Source organism: Ostrinia nubilalis, chromosome 3, assembly GCF_963855985.1.
Source record: "Ostrinia nubilalis chromosome 3, ilOstNubi1.1, whole genome shotgun sequence".
In the NCBI taxonomy this organism is placed as follows: Eukaryota; Metazoa; Arthropoda; class Insecta; order Lepidoptera; family Crambidae; genus Ostrinia; species Ostrinia nubilalis.
In genome coordinates, this window is record NC_087090.1 from 2736422 (window position 1) to 2756163 (window position 19742).

The window sequence follows — 19742 nt, forward strand, 5'->3', positions numbered from 1 at the left end:
ATAAATTATAGTTGAACAGCAAAATGCGAGATTATCTCTAATGCAGTACAGTTTTTCAAATCGTGTCATTCTTAATTCGTTTTATTGAGGTCTAATATGGCACCTGGGTCGTGTGTGCCAACAATGGCCTAATTGAACACCGATATACACCGTGTCGACACCAGCGCGCAGTAAATTTGATTTGCGAGGGCTCCCAAATGTCTGGGTGTTGGCGGGATGCCTGCACACTGCGTCGCTTTTACTTTTTGGGTGTTTACATCTGTTACTATGTTATATAGCTGTAGCTGTTAGATGAAAATGTACGAGTAAGTAAAAGACTTTTTCAAGCTATAAAATTCTTCAGACTTCTTTATACAACGTTTGCGGTACTTAGAATGAGCACAAAAATTATAATAATAATTAATTATAATTTTTATGTTTTTGCAATTGCTGGACATTGATTGCATTGCTGATGAGTTTTTCACGTTATTACGAGACGTGAAGAGAACATTTATCAAATTTTTTTCTAAAACAAAACGATTATTTTCTTAATACTAGTACAGTACCAGATAATATTGTTAAAATAATGGTCTATTTCCAATGACAGAAGTCAAAATGTATTAAGCTTTATTCTAATCGTAGAGAATTGCTGCGGTTGTGCGTCTTCCTTACGTGAGATGTTCCCATGTATCAAGCAATATTTTACAGTGTAAATTGTTTTAATTAAAATTACGTACACTAAAAATATTATTTCTACGAATGCCAAACGTATCGTCAACGTAGCATCCCTACATCCTAAAATACGTGAATTAATTCGCTAATACCGCGCATTGTCGTAATTTTGAGAGATGTTTGGGCGCGCAACAGCGGAATTAGTAATTTGGCGCGACAGGCCAAATACGGCCCGTGTGGCTAATACGGCCTGTGCGGCTAATACGGCTCTGTAATGCGGGCTAATACGGCCCTGTAATGCGGCCTAATGTGACACGCGTTATCGGTTTAGCGTGACGTTTGGATTGCCAATTATTTTAGCGAAATGTTAGCAGCGTCAAATGCCTGTCCGTGGAACGAAGTCGATATATTGGCTCTATCTGTCTCTTTCATTCGTACAACACTTTCTGAGTAAATGAACACTTAGTTCTAAACACTTTTAGTTATAGTAATTCCATGTATGCGTGTTAAATAAATAAATTATATAAAATGAAAGAGAGCGAATATCGCATTCGTTTTACAATTTACGGCCTCCGTTCATTTGGCGACTAATGTTATTTTAGAAGTTGTAAAAGTGGAATGTGAACGTGTCTCGAATCGAACAAACTGCTTGAAGTCCATGATTTTAGAATATTTCATTCAGTTGTTCTATCTAACAAAGCTTTCAGCTGTTTCCAAAAGAATAATCGTGCCTAACTCTTCACACTGACAATCATCTTCATTTTATAGCAATGCAAGTAGCTCGAAATACCCAGCAGTTAATAGCGAATCTGTCACTTGAAGATTTAACGGCGCGATTCGAGTTCCATCGATCGTCAGTGCCTTTTCACACGTTCCGGTTGCCGGCTATCCGGCGCCGGGTACCCGGTCGTGAATGTATGGGCATGCCGGATTAATTACGCCGGAACATGTGAAAGCTACGTACCATGCCCATACACTTCACCACCGGGTACCCGGCGCCGGATAGCCGGCAACCGGAACGTGTGAAAAGGCACTCACAGTCGTAAGTGCGTGCCGGCCGCCCGGATCGGTATAATTGTGATAAATCACCCTTTATCCCGGGCGCGTCAGCCTGCCATAATGGCGACACTCCAGCCGCCGTCGATAAAGAACCAAGAAACCTTTCGGACACAGGGCTGCCAAAAGATACTCGTATTAGGAATTACGAGTACAGGTCTAGCACTTTTGTATGCCTTATACAGGTTGTTTCCTGTAAGGTGTCAAGCCGAAGACAGGTAATAGGTGAAGACCAGACCTATCGATTTCACCCCCATGGGGAAAAACACCCTGTATACGAGTGCGGCACGGAACGGTGTTTTTGTGATTTAAACGTCAGCGAGACTTCAGATGTGCTTCAGACTTGTATGCTCTGTCACGTCATATGTCACTCCCATACCTCAAGCACTGACTCATTCAGACCGAAAATAAGTTTCGGTCTATCTTTCGGTAAATATTGGTCTAAATAAGAAACTAGATTACTTAGATATTTCTTATCAATTCGCCATTTGAAATATAACAATAGAACAACCACCTAAAGAAGCCTAAAGAAAACTTCAGACTTTATTAGGACTGTCATTGTATGAAATAGAAAATTATATCCGTTCCAAACTACTATACCAAATCTACTGGTCTGGCCCTGAATAGACATTTAATTTCCTGATAAAGATTCAACAAACTCTATTAAAGTTCAAGCATACTTTTAATAGCAGAATAAATCCCAGAAAAGTAATATTATAAGAATGAAAGACGATACTTTATGCTGACATTATAGTGACTCTTTTTAAATTTAAAAACCAGTCTCTACGTAACTGTATGTATTCTTCCAACCGCTTTTGCTGTTTTTATTTTTTGTGTCTGTCTCACTCTCTTACCCCTTCTTTTCAACCAATTAAAATAATTATACATGGTATTGGTAGCCCTACTGATAAAAGTGGTGGAAATCGCAGGGTGCTCTCACTTGTCCAATGCGCGACCTGATTCTGGGCCAAAACCGGGACACATTATGCGGGACAGTCGCGACTGAGCTGGACATTGTATGGAACCTAATTATTATAAGGCTCCTTTGTTGGCCCTATATTTTCTGCGACGCGAAATTGGACTTGGCCGTAGAGTATGAAAGAGCGACCGCAATCCTAATCTAATACGTGAGACCTAATTTCTGAAGAAACATAAATAATAAATGATTACTCATAAGATAACTAGATTTTACCTTCGAAATAGAATTTTCCCAAGATCAAAAATATTCTCATATTGGAGAATATTTGCTATTGCATAAAAATAAGTTTCATATCGGGAAAATGATTTGATTCAACCATATGTATGTAGGGCTGGGGTTCTCAAGAGAAACTTCAGCTTTCAGTTTCGTGAAAAAACACCGTTTATTTCCAATAATTTAGCGGAGCACACCTGCACGCCATGGCAGTTGGGACGAGAGAGAGCGAGCCTCTCACCTTTCATTCAATCCTATCATTCGGTTTATTTTATCGTTTCACAATTTGAACGTTTCAACGAAATTAAAAAATAAAAGTTAAAGTTTGTTTTCTTTTACATTCCTACATATATTACATTTTGCGACAAGGTAACCACAATAATTCATCAAAACAAAACGAGTTCAACATTTTAGGTTTGAAAACATTACAGACTTTCGCAAAGTAGCCTTTAATTTTATTTTCCAATAAAATTAAAGGCTACTTTACAACCAGTTACCAGATTCATCTAAGTAAATAAGCAAAGGACACCAAGAGTATGATCGTTAGTTTACAGTTCAGCTATGTCACACTTTTTAACGAGCTCCATCTGTCACTAAACTTCCCAATTTCGCCATGAATATTTTCCAGCTGTCAAACCCCGATATCAATGTATTTCTATCGCATTACACGTCGCTCCATGCAAGGGTAGTCCCCATTCACGCCCCAAAGCAAGGATCCCTAACAAGGGCCGCCCCACACTTGGAATCACTTAAGACGGGGGTTGCCAGCTCTTGAAGACTTTTTTGACTCGGACGCTTCTGTTTAGGGGTTACAATTGCGATTAAAGAGAGACGAAAAAATGTTGATGAAGATGTTTGTTATTCCTTTACGGAGAAACTACTGGATGGATTTAGATGAGACTTCACGATTTTATTGAATAGGCCATGATTGATTTTTATAAAAAAAACTACGCAAACGAAGTCGTGGCCAAAAAGTAAGTAGACTAAATAAAATTGTAGTCTTTCTCATATTCCTTACATTAAACGTAGAACAAAGGCATCGGAAATTAATAAATATATTACAAAGCCTGAGCGCTTGGTTCCAAAATGAAACTAAATTGCTATTTTGAGTTTTCTTGGCACAGGCTGTAACTGAAATATCAATTATACTTTATTAAGCGATATCGAAAGCTATTTGTATTCATAAATTATGTACCTACCAATTTTTAAATATCTAGTCTGGCGGTAGAGTCAGCCCTACCAAAGCTCGCCCTCAAAAGGGTATAGCCAGAGTCACCAATGCACAAGTAACCATGCATTTTTTATAGCACCGCTCGAAGGACAGGGGCGGCCAAATGAGACGTTTTCACGCTTCAAACTACCCGCAAAAAGAAGCCTTTGAAACAATCAATGACTATGCCCCTGAGTGCGTACAGTACTCATATAGCGATGGGGTGAATAGAACTCCTTGAGGGATTCTTAAAGAATTCTCTAGAGTAACTTTTAACGAGAGGCCATACTCCAAACTTTCTTGCCTCGATGAATTAGCAACAGAATGATCAAATCTTTGTCAAATATAATAAAAATATAATTTTTTTAGACATTGAATTTTCAGTCTTTGAACCTCATCATATTTTTAAGCATTTTGAATTAGGTTTTATTTGCAGTCACTCTGAACATCCTAGTTATATCAAAAGTAAGTAGCAGGAACGAGAGAAAAGTCCCGTTTATTTTAAACTGTATAACCCTTGTTCTGATGTGCTATAACTCCAAATCCTAACTATGTATCTTCAAAAACCTCTATTCGTCTACAAAAATAGTATGTACTATAAAACGTACTGTGGGTCTAGTCAAAATGCCATCGCAAACCAATAGGAAGTTTTCACTAATGTCAGTCGCCGCGTCACCAGTAATTCGATTCGATCGGAAAATGGCAGCCAAAATGCACATTGAACCACCAACGACGCGGCGACATAAAAGTTCATTCAAAATCGAATAAAAGTTAAAACATGTCTATGACTTTGCGATTGTTTTTACTTTATTTAGCTTTTTTTTTTTTTAAATTAGTTTCTTCCTTCTTTCTGCTCTCTGTTTACGTCTATGCTTCGCTGTCAAATTAGCTGTCAAAACGACATCGGGATATGGATTTGTCAAAACAGCCTTAGGGTGGGTTGCACCATCTTAGTTTAACTTTGACAAACGTCTAAAATCTGTCAAACTCCATACAAAAAACACCGGTTAACGTCATAGTTACGGTCAAAGTTAGGTGGTGCAACTCACCCTATTGGTTTTCGATATAATCGAAGCTTATCACCGGGGTTTAAGTGGGTCTAGTCAAAACGCACTTTAAAATCGCAAACCCATCGCAAACCAGTCGCAAACAAATAAACAAATCGCAAAAGAGGTCGATAACAAAAAAGGCTTAGTCAAACGGCAAAAAATCGAATCGCAAAGCCCTACCTATCGATAATCGAAAGACTGGATTGAAATTTCCCATACAAAGGCTTAGCCAACATGCATTTAAGACTCAATCAAAATCGAATCGAATCGCAACACCCGCCATTTTCATTGCGATTACTAAAACCCCGGTGATAAGCTTCGATTCGGTCGAAAACCAATAGGGTGAGTTGCACCACCTAACTTTGAACGTAACTATGACGTTAACCGGTGTTTTTTGTATGGAGTTTGACAGATTTTAGACGTTTGTCAAAGTTAAACTAAGATGGTGCAACCCACCCTAAGGCTGTTTTGACAAATCCGTATCGCGATGTCGTTTTGACAGCTAGTTTGACAGCGAAGCATAGACGTAAACAGAGAGCAGAAAGAAGGAAGAAACTAATTTAAAAAAAAAAGCTAGAAAAAGTAAAAACAATCGCAAAGTCATAGACATTTTTTAACTTTTATTCGATTTTGAATGAACTTTTATATCGCCGCGTCGTTGGTGTTTCAATATGCATTTTGGCTGCCATTTTCCGATCGAATCGAATTACTGGTGACGCGGCGACTGACATTAGTGAAAACTTCCTATTGGTTTGTGATGGCATTTTGACTAGACCCACAGTAATCGCAATGAAAATGGCGGGTGTTGCGATTCGATTCGATTTTGATTGAGTCTTAAATGCATGTTGGCTAAGCCTTTGTATGGGAAATTTCAATCCAGTCTTTCGATTATTGATAGGTAGGGCTTTGCGATTCGATTTTTTGCCGTTTGACTAAGCCTTTTTTGTTATCGACCTCTTTTGCGATTTGTTTGTTTGTTTGCGACTGGTTTGCGATGGGTTTGCGATTTTAAAGTGCGTTTTGACTAGACCCACTGGAGCGACGTGGGAAAATGGAACTAAACTCTGATTTTTAATTCGACGGAATTTTGACATTTCAGAAGTGTTGTCAGCACTGAAACATTCCCACTAAGAATGGAGAGCATTTTCATAAATTAAAAAATAATGCTCTCTTGAATTTAAGGTTTCACTTGAAAAACTAAGGCTTAAAAATGTACCGATCATTTCAAAATGGTTATTTGAATTTTTATTATCATACTTTTGAAGTTACAAAAAAAATTGGGAAATTATTTTTCTATTACTGGTCTCCCTGGCCAATAATCCATGGGTTACAAACCTTTTTTATGAAAATCCTTTTGTTAATAAAATCTTAGCTTCATAAAATAATAAATTTAACAAGATGCCAATTTTATAATCCAAGTTGATTATGATGACGATAATGATGATTGATGATCAATACATATTTTCGTTTATGATAATATGTTGTTTTACTACGTTAAAAACACGTTTTTTTCTATTTAATCTCTAAAATGTACATAATTATTAGTGTTCATTGAATTCACAAAACAAAAAATAGTTCATTCTTGTAAATTGTACTTGATGAAATTTCATTTCATATTATTTATTAATAATTCAAAGCAAAAAAGGCTTATTACATCTGAATTGTCAAAAAATGACAGCTGTCAGAATTCCGTCGAATTAAAAATCGGACTTTACGTAGTTTATTGTGACACAATTCGGTACACGGATTTAAAAATAATGGTAATCGCGCGCGATGCTCACAGCATACTGACTCGACAATTAATATGAGCGCGAACGAATGCAAAACCGTTCGCAGGTATGCGTGAAAATATTCCAATAACGATGCAAATAACGTTAATACCGGTATAATTACCGATATATTGTGTATAAGTTTAGTGCAAAAGCAAACCCACAATGCAATTAAAGTAAGTACAATTCGATTATTAATTTGGCTAATAGATGGCGCTGTGCTGCGTTAGTTCGCGCTAACATTTATTTTTTCCGGTCTTACATATCTGTAATCTGTAAATGTGTGCATCACCTTATTTTAACCGTTAGGCCCAGAACAGACGGTGAAACGCAACTGCAACGAAACTGCAACTTTGTGATGATTTTGATGATTGAAACTGAAACTGAAAGTTTCAAACTGGTCGCGTCATGTGTGGTCTCTCAACGGACGCTATGGCAGAAACTTAGATGCAACTCAAAAGTAACTAGCAGTTGCAGTTTCGTTGCAGTTGCGTTTCACCGTCTGTTCTGGGCCTAACAATAACAATAACCGGTGCTTTTTGTATGGAGTTTAACAATATTCCAAAGTTGGGCGTCGAATACACCCTATAACTAGAACTTATAACTGGAAGCCATACACACTTGCCGAAAGCCTTGACCTGATTGGAAGGAACAAAATAAATACACAGCTATGTTCCGTATATGACGTACCCGTAATCACGGCCCTTCATCCCTATAAGCCACTGAATCAGATTAGTTTCTGAGTATGGGAAACGTACGTGTACCTATCTAGATGTAATAGATAGGTAGATTGATATTATTTAGGTATCACACAGCACATAAAACAGACAAAAAAGCACAAAATCAACATCGAAATGAAAATATTTGCAGTATACTTACCTAAGTACTAAACTATTACTATGAATACGATAGATAAGTACTTGGGATTCTGAACGTGTCCAAATTTCGTTTTTATCAGCATGTACTTTGCTTTATCTCTATTTACCATATACAACTCTGTGTAGCCATAGCTATTGTGAAACCAATTCCTCACCATACATATGCCCAAATGCAGTAAGTCAGTCTCCATGACGCTTTTCCGTGAATCTTGAATCCAATATACACGTAGTTGCATCCTCTTATGTAAATAACACCAACTTATTATTATTCTGTGGTAACACGATCACTATTGTGCACAAAATGGCAAATCAAGCTTAACACAATGACACGTTATGTTAATTGCAATAGGAGCGATTTTACCAAATATTTTTCATCACCAATTACTTTTCTAACCTACGCGAACTGATAGTTTCTGAAATAAGTTTTCTTCTACGTTTTGTGATAAAACTGTGATTATAATGTGTTGTGTTTATATGCGGTGATACAGTTATAATAGAACCCCACTTCATAATACAATCATCATTAACATACATATACAGTGTGAGTCACGTTAAAGTGTACATATGAAAATAGATGAAACTAGACCTATTTTTATCGACAAAAAAGTGGTCAAAATTTTTTTGAGATATTTTTTTAATTTTTTATAGAATTTTTTTACTTCCAATTACTTATTGTAAAGAAAACGTAATAACTTTTAAACTAAGCAGTATATCCTGATAAAATAAAAACAGTAATAATGCTAAATAACAGGCGATACTAAAAAAATACATACAATACACAAAAAATGCCAAAAAAGAATAAAAAATGATACTTTTTGAAAAAAATCTGCTTAAAAATTCGTGTTTTTTTGGTTATTTGATAAATTTCTCCGAAAAATGCCCCTATAATAGGTAGTTTTTATTGTTTTGTATTATTCTCTATTGTATTACCTTTGTAAAACCAAAAATTGCATGTCTCTATCCCTATCACAACATTTGCTATGATCGTTTGAACTAAGCCTCTCCGGGCGCGCCATTCAACGCTTCGTTAACAACGAAACTGAAAATGGCTCTAGATTTGTAATTTTGATAAAGACAAGTTAGATTTCAAGTAAAAACAAAAGATTTCGAAGTAAAATAAGCATTTTAGTTAAAATTAAAATTGTCCCTACCTGTAGAGGAGAATAATGTTGTGGTAGGCCTTTGTTCAAACTATCATAGCAAATGTTGTGATAGGGATAGAGACATGCAATTTTTGGTTTTACAAAGGTAATACGATAGAGAACAATACACAACAATGAAAACTACCTGTTATAGGGGCATTTTTTGGAGAAATTTATCAAATAACCAAAAAACAAGAATTTTTAAGCAGATTTTTTTCAAAAAGTATCATTTTTAATTACTTGTTGGCATTTTTTGTGCATTGTATGTATTTTTTTAGTATTGCCTGTTATTTAGCATTATTACAGTTTTTATTTTATCAGGATATACCGCTTAGTTTAAAAGTTATTACGTTTTCTTTATAATAAGTAATTGAAAGAAAAAAAAATCTATAAAAAATTAAAAAAAAATCTCAAAAATTTTTTGACCTCTTTTTTGTCGATAAAAATAGGTCTAGTTTCATCTATTTTCATATGTACACTTTAACGTGACTCACACTGTATAGAGCGCTATACTTCGGTCTTCTTTATGAGTTTCTAAAAACATTACTTAGGCTCGTAAAATGCCTTATTTTCTAGTTCAATTGAATCACAATTGGAAACGTAATAAAACGTTTCATCAAACGATCGTTTCGCCGATCCAAAGCAATCATAAGTAAGCATAGACAATCTAACTAGCAAAGATAACTAGAAACTACCTACTTTCGAAACAAATATCTTTTGGACAGACGGCTTTTCGAAGTTGCTACAGAAGTTTTAATAACGGACCTGCGAGATGTGACCTTAAGCTTTTACTTTTCGTCTTGAGGCACATCTTGATGACCTATAAAAATTTGGCTTTCTAAACATTTTGTTTGTAGATCTTATTAAGAAAAAAAAACAAAAAAAAGCTCGACCTAATATAGAACATACCTTTGGAGTTAATAAAGCTTGACGGGGTAAAGCTGAACATACTACAAAATACATAGCAGAAAATGTACCAGTCCATTCCAATAACAGTTGATTTTCTTGCAAATTATTAGCAGCGCGCACCGAATCGCATTATTCTAAAATTGGATACTGCACTCTGAGAGCTATCATTAATGTTCAGCCAGCAGCTTACACGCGCTATTCCTGGAATACCTTTAAACACCAGATAACCCTCCGCTGCTCGCCGGTATCTTTACCCGCCGTCATTACTCGCAGCAACATGATCCAGGCTCCTCGAGGAGCGAAATTAATGCATTTTTCCGACACTGTTTCAACTCGTAAGCTCCAAGTGGTGCAGCAAATACTGTAGCCCGTATCGGCCGGAGTGAACCGCAGTGACCCCGGCCAACACTCCCAGATAGTACATCTGGAGGGATTTACCTCGGGGATTCGGAGACCGTAAAAATATTATGTGACTTCTTACTTTTACAACTTAGGATTGAGACGACTGTTGCAGATTTTTTTCGAGATATTTAATAAATGAGTTGATGAGTTTCTTTTTTACTTACATAATAAACATTCTTCCATCATAAAATCAGACGCAAAAACATTAAAAAAAGAAACGCCTCATTAAGTGTAGTGAGAGTTACTTTATAAGAGAAATAAACTACAACAAAGATAAACATTACGGAATATGGAATGTCTCTAATAAAACGGCACACTTTATAAGGGTTAGACAAAACACGAGCAAGTTTCCCATGACAACCGAGACGATAGGCATCCAGATTAATCGTCCGTCGCGAACTGGAACAATGTCTGTTCTGCGTACACGCAACTTACGCTGTACAGCTTTAAGAGCTATTGTTCCAGACAAAAAGCCATAGTAACTCATGCGGGGTACTTCAGACCCACGAGTTATGATTGGCGATAACGTAATGTTACGGCGTCCCGCCCGGAGTTCTCTAACTCTACATTACTCGTGTAAGCGGAGGGCGACAGTTTGAGGACTTAGAGGAAATAATCTCCAGAACCTACATGTAATATTTCGTGTAGTTTTCGACCCTCGAAGGTCAAGTTCGTACAGCCAAGACCCAACGTCTGAATATCGTCGGCTTGTTTGCAATGGAGGGCAACATAGGTTACATTACTACAAAGCTAACATTGAGAAAAAATGTGTTCAACAAAGAGCATAAGTGCTTTTTATCTTGGAACACTTTTGATATTGGTGAAAGCCTTTCACGAAATAAAATGTAGGCTTTTGTATTATGGCATTATTGTAAATTACGTTAAGAGACATCTGTTACCTCTTGCCTCACAAAAACAAGCTCCTTCATGTCTTCGATCAAACATTCTGAATTTGGCGTGTTTCGCACAATGTTCGTGGAAAATATAAAAGAACTGAATTTTCTTCAGAAAGCCACCGCATATTTAGGTTCTATGTTTAGTATGTTTCCCATATACTATTCAGTTGCGTTAAATAAAATCCTTTGTTCGGCAAAAACCCGTTGTAGCTCATGCAGCGAGGGGCTGGCGTGAGTTACAGGCGCCGGAGTGACGATAAGGGAGCGTTTAGCGCCAGAAATGAGCGTTTATCGCGATACGTATTAGCGTAATGTGGATACAAGGAGTAATGATCGCTGCGTGCAAAGTAGAAGATAAAAAATCCCAGGACCAACGTTTCACAAGACGATTGGATCTTAATGTAATGCGAATTTGGTAGCATTACTTATAATGGTTTTGTAGAGACATCCATATGGCTTTGGCGACGTGAGGTATAAGAGTGTAATATGAAATTGGTACGTGATTTTCATGTAGCTTAGACTATTTATCATTTGTCAACTTCACTTTTTGAAATCTTTTTGATGTTAGTAGCTTACGCGTACAGTGCACCTCTACCCACTCAGATCTTTTTAAAGCCTCTTACTCTGTGAAGATTTATTCCATTAATTTTGCCAAGTCTCCAAGTGTCTATAACGAGTTGAGCACTCTGAGGTGCTATGTCCCCGAAGATTTATTTGAGTAGTAAGTTACGTCGCCCGCGCCCGTCGCGCGCGCCGCGCTGTAAGGAGCTCTACCGAGGGCAATTCCACCGCTCCTTATCTCTGGCGCCCTGGTAGCTGTGTGGCGTGACGCGAGGTTATTTACGCGCAGCGCCGCCCTTAATCCCCTATTTATTCCCGGAGATGTATCTGAAAATTAGGGATCACATCCCCGGGATCCCGGCGCGGGGTTAATTTGCGGGATTGCGCCCGCCGTAAAACTCGGATCCCGATAAAATACCGTCAGCGCTGATACGTCACGAGATTCGGTGATTACGTACCAGGTATTGTTCCGATTCGAGATAATAGGTTATTTTCAGTTATGACCGCTTTGTTTCCCGCGACTAAAGTAAATATCTGCTCCTTTGTGGTATCGGTGTTTTGTGTAGGATATTGAATAGAAGATAGATACCTACATTGTAACACAATGTGCCCAGAGCTTTGTTCCTAGTCATTTTCAGGCATTTATCTTTGCCTTCTGTTAACGATTCAGGATTATTGGATTGATCGTAATCACTTTGGGATTATTGTTTATGCCTCCCAAGTTTCCAATATCAAATTATCAACACTAGGATTTATCGTAAATTATCTCACAATATTCAAATTCCTTTACGACCTTTACCTAGCACCCGCACGCACGGTTTATATTTTGCCTGTACATTGTACAATAAACAATAAATACCTTCTTCGTCTAGATTTCTTCCGCCCCAAAGGAAATTCGCGTGCCTATATTACCTACAGGCTTTTAAATAAATAAATACACGCTCACGTTTTCAATTTGTTTGTATATTAGAATTCTTATTGGCTGGAAGCTAATCGTAATCCTGCAGCGGCTTAGCAAAAATGTTTCGTTAACAATTTTCTTTTCTTGCATGAAAATATTATCCTCCCGGCTCGCACGTAGCTGCGTAATTTCTTTTATTTTAGCTTTTTTAGACCTTACAAATACCTTATTTGGGATTAAAAAAGTCTTCATTCTAAATCCAATTATGATTATTGAATTTTATTAACTCTCCACTTACCAACTACATTTCAGTAGGTAATACATGTACGAGTAAAAGATTAATAGATTTTTAGCTCAAGTTTGCTCTTTGTATGTATTTTTTCTCAGTTTAATTTCAGTGTCACGTAGGTACCTACATAACATTGGCATAATAAACATAAAGACAACTTTTTACATCGTCATTTATGTGTATCAAACGCCTCACTCCGAACGGTTCAGCTGCAGTCGTTCCAATCCCATTGTTCCGAAGTACGGTTACCCTCAACATGCACACTCTAACAGCTGTTGACTCTTACGTCTGTAAGTTTAAGATCCACAAACCGTCACATGTACAGTAGAATCCCGATTATCCGGATCAATTAAAACCAGGGGTGTTCCGGATAATCGAAAATCCGGATAATCGATTTCAAAGTAAAATCAAACAAAAATTAACTTTTTACAATAGAAAGGGTTTTCAATACATCATTTAGAGTCTAAAAATCTACATTTCAGACCATTGGATGAATCCATTTCTTTTAACAATGAACTAAGACGACGTCCGTACCGTGTTACGGTGGCGGTGCCTTCCGATTTATGAGTCCAGACCCTAAATCGGTAATTAGAAACCGTGAAGAATGAATCCGGATAATCGGATATCCGGATAATCGAAGTCCGGATAATCGAGATTCTACTGTATCTGCTTTCGATGTAGACTGTACAACCCTTCGGCTGTTAAACGGTACATTTCCCAAATAAGATCCCCACTCAGTAACGTCAATGGAGGGGGTTTTAAAATAGTTTTCCGTGTGTTTAGGCCCGCCCAATTTCGCGACGCCGGACATTGGATGTGTGGCTATATCTTTCAGTAATGGATATCGGTCTTGGCCATTATTGTTTCTTGGACGGAATTGATCTGATAAAAAAACAACTCGCCCTTGGCAAAATGGCCGTGGAAATGTGTTTTCAAAGATGTGAAGGGATTTTTTCAGTCCTTTTCCTTACCTATTCAATATCAGTACCCTATCTTGTTTTATTTGCACATAAGCTGTGTTTTTTTTTTATTGTTAGATAACAACAATACTCAGCTCTAGTTTCAACTTCTAACCCTTTAAAGGCGTCTGAGAGGATGCGACGTGACGGCAGACGCTCAGCCTTTGTGTGTGACATTGAGTGCATGAATCTCAATGTGCCCAGATGGTAATCTGGGGACACGTAAGTGTATTACGCATTTCAGGGTTAATGCCGAATAAGTATTGTGTATTTAGGGTTAATACGCAATATCGTTCAAAGAAAAACGGTTCACGAAACTATTTACTAGGCCCATTGTGCGGTATTGACTGTCGAAATGATTTGATGTGAATAAATCAGCCCTTGATTTATTATTCTGGACATCAAAGCGCGCTGTTTACACGACCCACGATTGAATGATTTCAGATACATTATTTGTTCAACAATAAACGTAGACAATGAAAGTTTCAATACGGTCCATAACGTATCACAAATAATTAACTTCGTGTGATGTCGGTTTGTTAACAAAATTAATTACATGAGCCATGCACTTGCGAATAATTTTTGGAGCATATTAATTCAACTACTACATAACGCTCAATATGCAGTGACTATAAACAATATTTTTAATTTAGTTAGTTGTTATTATACCTACAGAAAACTCTTCAAAGTAAACTCATTCCAATTCCATATCCAATTCAGTAAAGTACTCGTACTGCTTAAAGTAACAAATTTTACTAAAGCTACACGGCACTGTTTACCGAGTCAGCCAACGTGATACGTTATCCACTTCACGTTTTCTCGCGAAAAAAGCGAGGGAATCGTTAGTGTACCCTTTCAGAGGGCAATAGTCGAGACCTCCTCACAAGCTTTGTAAACACCGTCTAGTGTGGGGCGGTATCGCTTCATCGTGCGAGCCCCCGGCACTCGCCTCTCGTAGCCGGAGTTTCAGACGCGTGCTTTGAAATTACTTTCAGTAGATGGTCTATTTACGTTAATGAGACTCGAAAAATCTCGAAAAAACATTCCCTTTTCATGTTACGATGTTACGCAACTCTTGAACAAGTGCGTTCATTTGCACACGTCCCTAGAGAATTTTTAACATCGAATTAGTTTCGTCTAAGTAAAATAAAATGTTGGTCGCAATTCGGTTAAAATTTAAAACCATTATACTTTCAGCCAGCAAATTAAAAGGCTGCACTAAAACGAGCAGTGCATAAACCGTACCATTTTCACTTTAAACCAGACTTTAGTGTAACAGCCTTCAGTCCTCTTATTTTGAGACCTGATTTTTCTCAAAACTAGCGTAGTCATTACCGCAGTTTTGCTTTGCATCTGTAAATACGTTTCGGTCGTTGTTCCCTAAATTCGGACCGCTAGTGACGTAGCAAATTACTTTAGAGCGGAAATTTCGCACGCTCACTGTTGTAATGACCGAGCGGGCTCCGCAAACAAACCGCGCCAACTAAAAGTTTTAAGTTAGCAACTCGCCTGGAATTCCGCAGCGAATAGCGCGCCATTCAGGCCGCGTCAACTCTGAGGCCCTACTCCGAAAGACCGTTTCCCATATTTCGCATTTATCTATCTCCCTCCCTCGTGATAACTTGTCAAGTAGAGCAAAAGAGATAGAAAGAACGGGGTATACGGAAATGGATGTACGGTGTAGGGCCTCGAGCGCCCGATGACGCGCGCTAATGATCCCAAATAGACCCCGCGCACTGAAAGGGTTATCTATTTAGTGCTGCGCTGCGTGCGGTTAGTTTCGCACATTCGAAAATAGCGAACGCTTTTTTCGTATTTGTGGAGCTACCTACATAATTCTGGTTACGGCCGAAACACTCGTGTTGAACTTAATTGGATTGGTGGGTTGATGAAATAACATAGGCAGACCTTTTTTTAAGGTAAAGCATAATAAATAATTAAATAAATCAGTAATTGGAGGATATGTTTGGGTTACCTAGGAAGATAATAATTTTGTATTCTTTTTAGTCAAAGGATATCTACATCAAGCTTAGATTTTACCTTTTAGGATCAAACGAGCATCAAATATAATTCATAAACAGAAAAGGCTTTTCCCGCAAGTTCTAAAGTATTTCTCAGAAACAATAACAGAAATACTTGGCTTCAAAGTAATCAATGTAACGAACGTCTTGATGTGGCACGCCAAGTATTCGGGGGCAAGTGAAGTTTGTCGGTACTCTAGCAGCTCAAAGCTTGGCCGCGGACATTGTTGGCGTTGCTGATTCTACACTATCTGTTGGCTTGAATTTATTACTTAGATCATTGGCTCCCAAAGTTAAATACAAAAAAAACCTGCGACCGCTCAGAGACTGCATTCCAGACTGCTAGATACGAGCAATTAATCATCTTGACTGGAGAAGGCGGGGCGCTGAATTTTTTGTTTGGTGGAAGGGGGGCGCGTCACAAATAAGTTTGGGAACCAATGACTTAGATGAAGCACAAGCATGCTTAATGTTGGCATGGAACAACCAAAGATGCCTTAAAAGTATTATTAGACTATGATAGCGGTCGCCCTAAAAATTCTGCCTAAGATTCCGTAGAGAATAGTTAAACAGAAGGCATGGTCAATCTGCCCTTGCAATTTCACCCTATACAAATCTGGTGTTATTAACCGTCTTCATTTTGTGTTCTAAAGTGTAGTGAAGTAATAAATAAAAAAAATAACATTTAGCAATGATCGATCACGCATCGAATGTCAAGCTAGTTGTCGCGTGGACAAAAACAGCTACTATTATTAGAGTTAAGTACATCAATTTGTCAACTTTTGAACTGCCTAAAACGATGCTGAGTTGTCGTTCGATAGGTCCAATCACGGAATAACAACTTCATAACCCGACCTAACCTATTTGCTCTACACGAGAACGTTCTCCAACGAGCCTGCGTAGTCGCAATATTCTGATATCCGGCATTCGGGACAACGGCCGCTAAAATCGCATTTCCCTGCGAAATAACCGACCCGATGGACAGCCGGCGTTGTGGACGGCATTCAAACCATTCGCATAATAGCTCGTCAGAACTCACTATTGAGGCTCTAGGCTAGTTCTGGAGTTAACAACATGTCGAACTTTGAAGGAGCAGCCTCGTTGTTCAATCATCAGGCAAAACACAATGGCATCTAACATCCACTGCAAACTTTCCAAAAAAAATAACAAAAAAATCGCTGCAATGGTGGTCAATGAATTATGCCATGATAAGCTGCCTTCTTTGTAATACTAGTAATATGTAGCTCTATATTTTTTTTTCGGTAACATAAACTTATAATACTCAAATGCTCATTGGACTAGCATTGGTTAGCGGTAGCTTGCTCGAGTAGGTAATTTAAACGACTCATCTAAACCTGGCTTTATGTCTAGCTTCAGCCTAAAAGGAAGGTAGATAAAATCCTTAATGCTCTAAAACCGCTCGTCTGCGCTATAAGGTATATCATTACCAAGGTAAACTCAATTCATAATGAAGAAATAACTGCATTTCTCGAGCTTTAATAATTAAGGAATTCTCAGTTATGTGTAAATTATTTAACTATAACAGCGGTATTCAGTATCAAACATAATGTCTGCTTTCGAATCTGCATCTAATTATTTTATGTCCTAGCTCACGCATAACGGCAACTTCTCTTCCATCTCGTAAAGTCTCGTATGATCTGACCTATTTTTACTTTCCTTTCTTTTTATTTTATTAAACTTAGCTCTACCTCTTTAAGGAACGCGAATCTATTGATTTATTAAGTGTTAATTTAGCGCATATTAATAAAAGAGAAATTAATAGATACTTACTTTAAAATACTATAAACTTTATTTTCCCATTCAACACACTTAATTTTAATGTAGTTATATCGTTAGTTATTCACAATCATTGTAAAGTCTTCATTCACTTCGACGACAAACAAACGAATCCCACGGCTTTTATTCTAAATTACACGTCTATTAGTGTAAACTTCTGAACAGGCATTAGATCCTTATATAAATGTTAACCCCCTAGTCATGCGGCCTAACGAGCCCGCCGTAAAACCCATCGGAAATTATACACCGGCAAATTGCATGGGAAAGTAGCAGGTTAAAAAGCGAATAATGGCTGCCGATTCTTGAACTGACCACACAATTACCACAGCCCTAATACAGAAGTAGGATATTAAACCAATCAAGTTGTAGGCCGATTATTAAATAGTAGGAAGATTTGCATATGCTCAAAAACATTAGTCAAGGCGAGAGTGAGTAATGCGTTTACAGGGCAGATATGTAGCAAGACTAAACTGCATCTTATTACTTAACATCAGGTGTGATTGAAGTTAAATGCCTGCTTTTTTCAGCATAAAAAATGGCGGTTAAACATTGTCAGACTGTTTCGTCTAAGGAGGGCCACTTGACAGTCAGGCAAATCCCGTCTCATAAACTCACCCTCATTATTTAAAAAAAAATTGAATGCTGAACTATGAAAAACAGTAAGAGATGTTTGGTAGAGCCAAACTTCCTTAAAAAATAACTGCCGATTTTTTTATTTGATTTGATTTACTGTCCTAGCTGCGCTACGCAATTACGCTGACTTGCGAGTGCCCTAATGAAATTGTTATAAACATGGCGACGGTAATAGCATGCCTAGTGGGAACCGACACTTGCATGCGTGCGCTCGACTATTTACAGGGTACGTATTAGCGTAGTATTATGGAAAGACTAGCTTTTGCCCGCGGCTTCCCGCGTGAAATTTAATGTCACAGATCGGCATAAATTATAGCTTATATGTTAATCTGGCTTACAAACAATAATACTGTAAAGTTTCAACAAAATCCGTTCAGTAGTTTTAGCGTGAAAGAGTAATAAACATCCAGACATCGAAACTTTCGCATTTATAATATTAGTAGGATAGTAGGAAGTAGACTTCACGGGATTTTTTTCATTGAGGAGAAAGTGAAGATTTGCACTTGTTACTTGAATTAAATGATCTATCTTTTAAAGAAGATTAAGGTATAGAAGAGATAGATTGTACCTACACTACACTATATGGAATCGTAAGAGACATGACAATATTGAAGTAAATAATAAAGCTTACGTAGAATACCTAGTAAAGCGAATATGACATCACCTTTTCCTTAGAAATCAGCATCATATGTGTAGCATGCAAAAATAAGTCGTTAGCTAGCAGTCGAGTTCATTCAATACTGCGTTCTAAACTGGATACAACACGCTATCGCGCAAACTTTGTCGTGGCACAAGTTTGTTGCGGAATTTTTATTACATCCTTCATATGAGAGAAGTATTTATGCTGCAGGTGTATTAGTTTATTACTTTTTGAATGAATACCATAATACTGATCTTACAAATAAATGTCAATTCTATTAGAACTAATGGTAAAATAGAAACTCGAATGCCGATGATGAGCGACCGACCGAGGTGCGTCAAAAAACATGTCACACCCTATTGCGTGCGACCTACCTATATTTAACTCCCATTTTTTCTCCTGTCAACCAATTTTGTTGATGACCTTTTTTGTTCCTTTCAAAGAACACTCCGTTAATCGGACTTCGTCGATCGAATTTGCATCTCAAACGAGCGGCCATTCGATTGAAATTATCGGGTGCACCCGTTAATCCGCTTCGTTCTTTGCAGATGGCGCCGCTGCGCTTCGGGCGAGGCCTCGCGCGGTTCCTTCTCTCCAACACTTTTGTGGTGAGCACTTTACATTTTAATTAAGACCAGCTAATTTGACAGTGCTGCAGTTTGGAAGTCAAATTCAAGGATTATTCATTCAAAGGCTTTTACAAACTCTAATGAATGTCAAATGAAGCGGCAAAGTTCGGAGTTAATTGAAACAGATGCGATTCTCTGCACGGGAGTAATGCTTGTTT

The 19742-nt window shown here is 37.7% G+C and overlaps 1 protein-coding gene across 3 annotated transcripts in view; it reads left to right on the top strand.

Annotated features, from left to right (window-relative positions):
- LOC135087583 (insulin-like growth factor-binding protein complex acid labile subunit) overlaps nt 1-19742 on the top strand; it is a 344347-nt gene that overhangs the window by 313974 nt on the left and 10631 nt on the right. For all 3 annotated transcript variants that reach the window (XM_063982314.1, XM_063982312.1, XM_063982313.1), the window contains one exon: nt 19504-19563. In XM_063982314.1, the coding sequence (XP_063838384.1) occupies nt 19504-19563 (60 nt within the window). The remainder of the gene's footprint in view (nt 1-19503; nt 19564-19742) is intronic.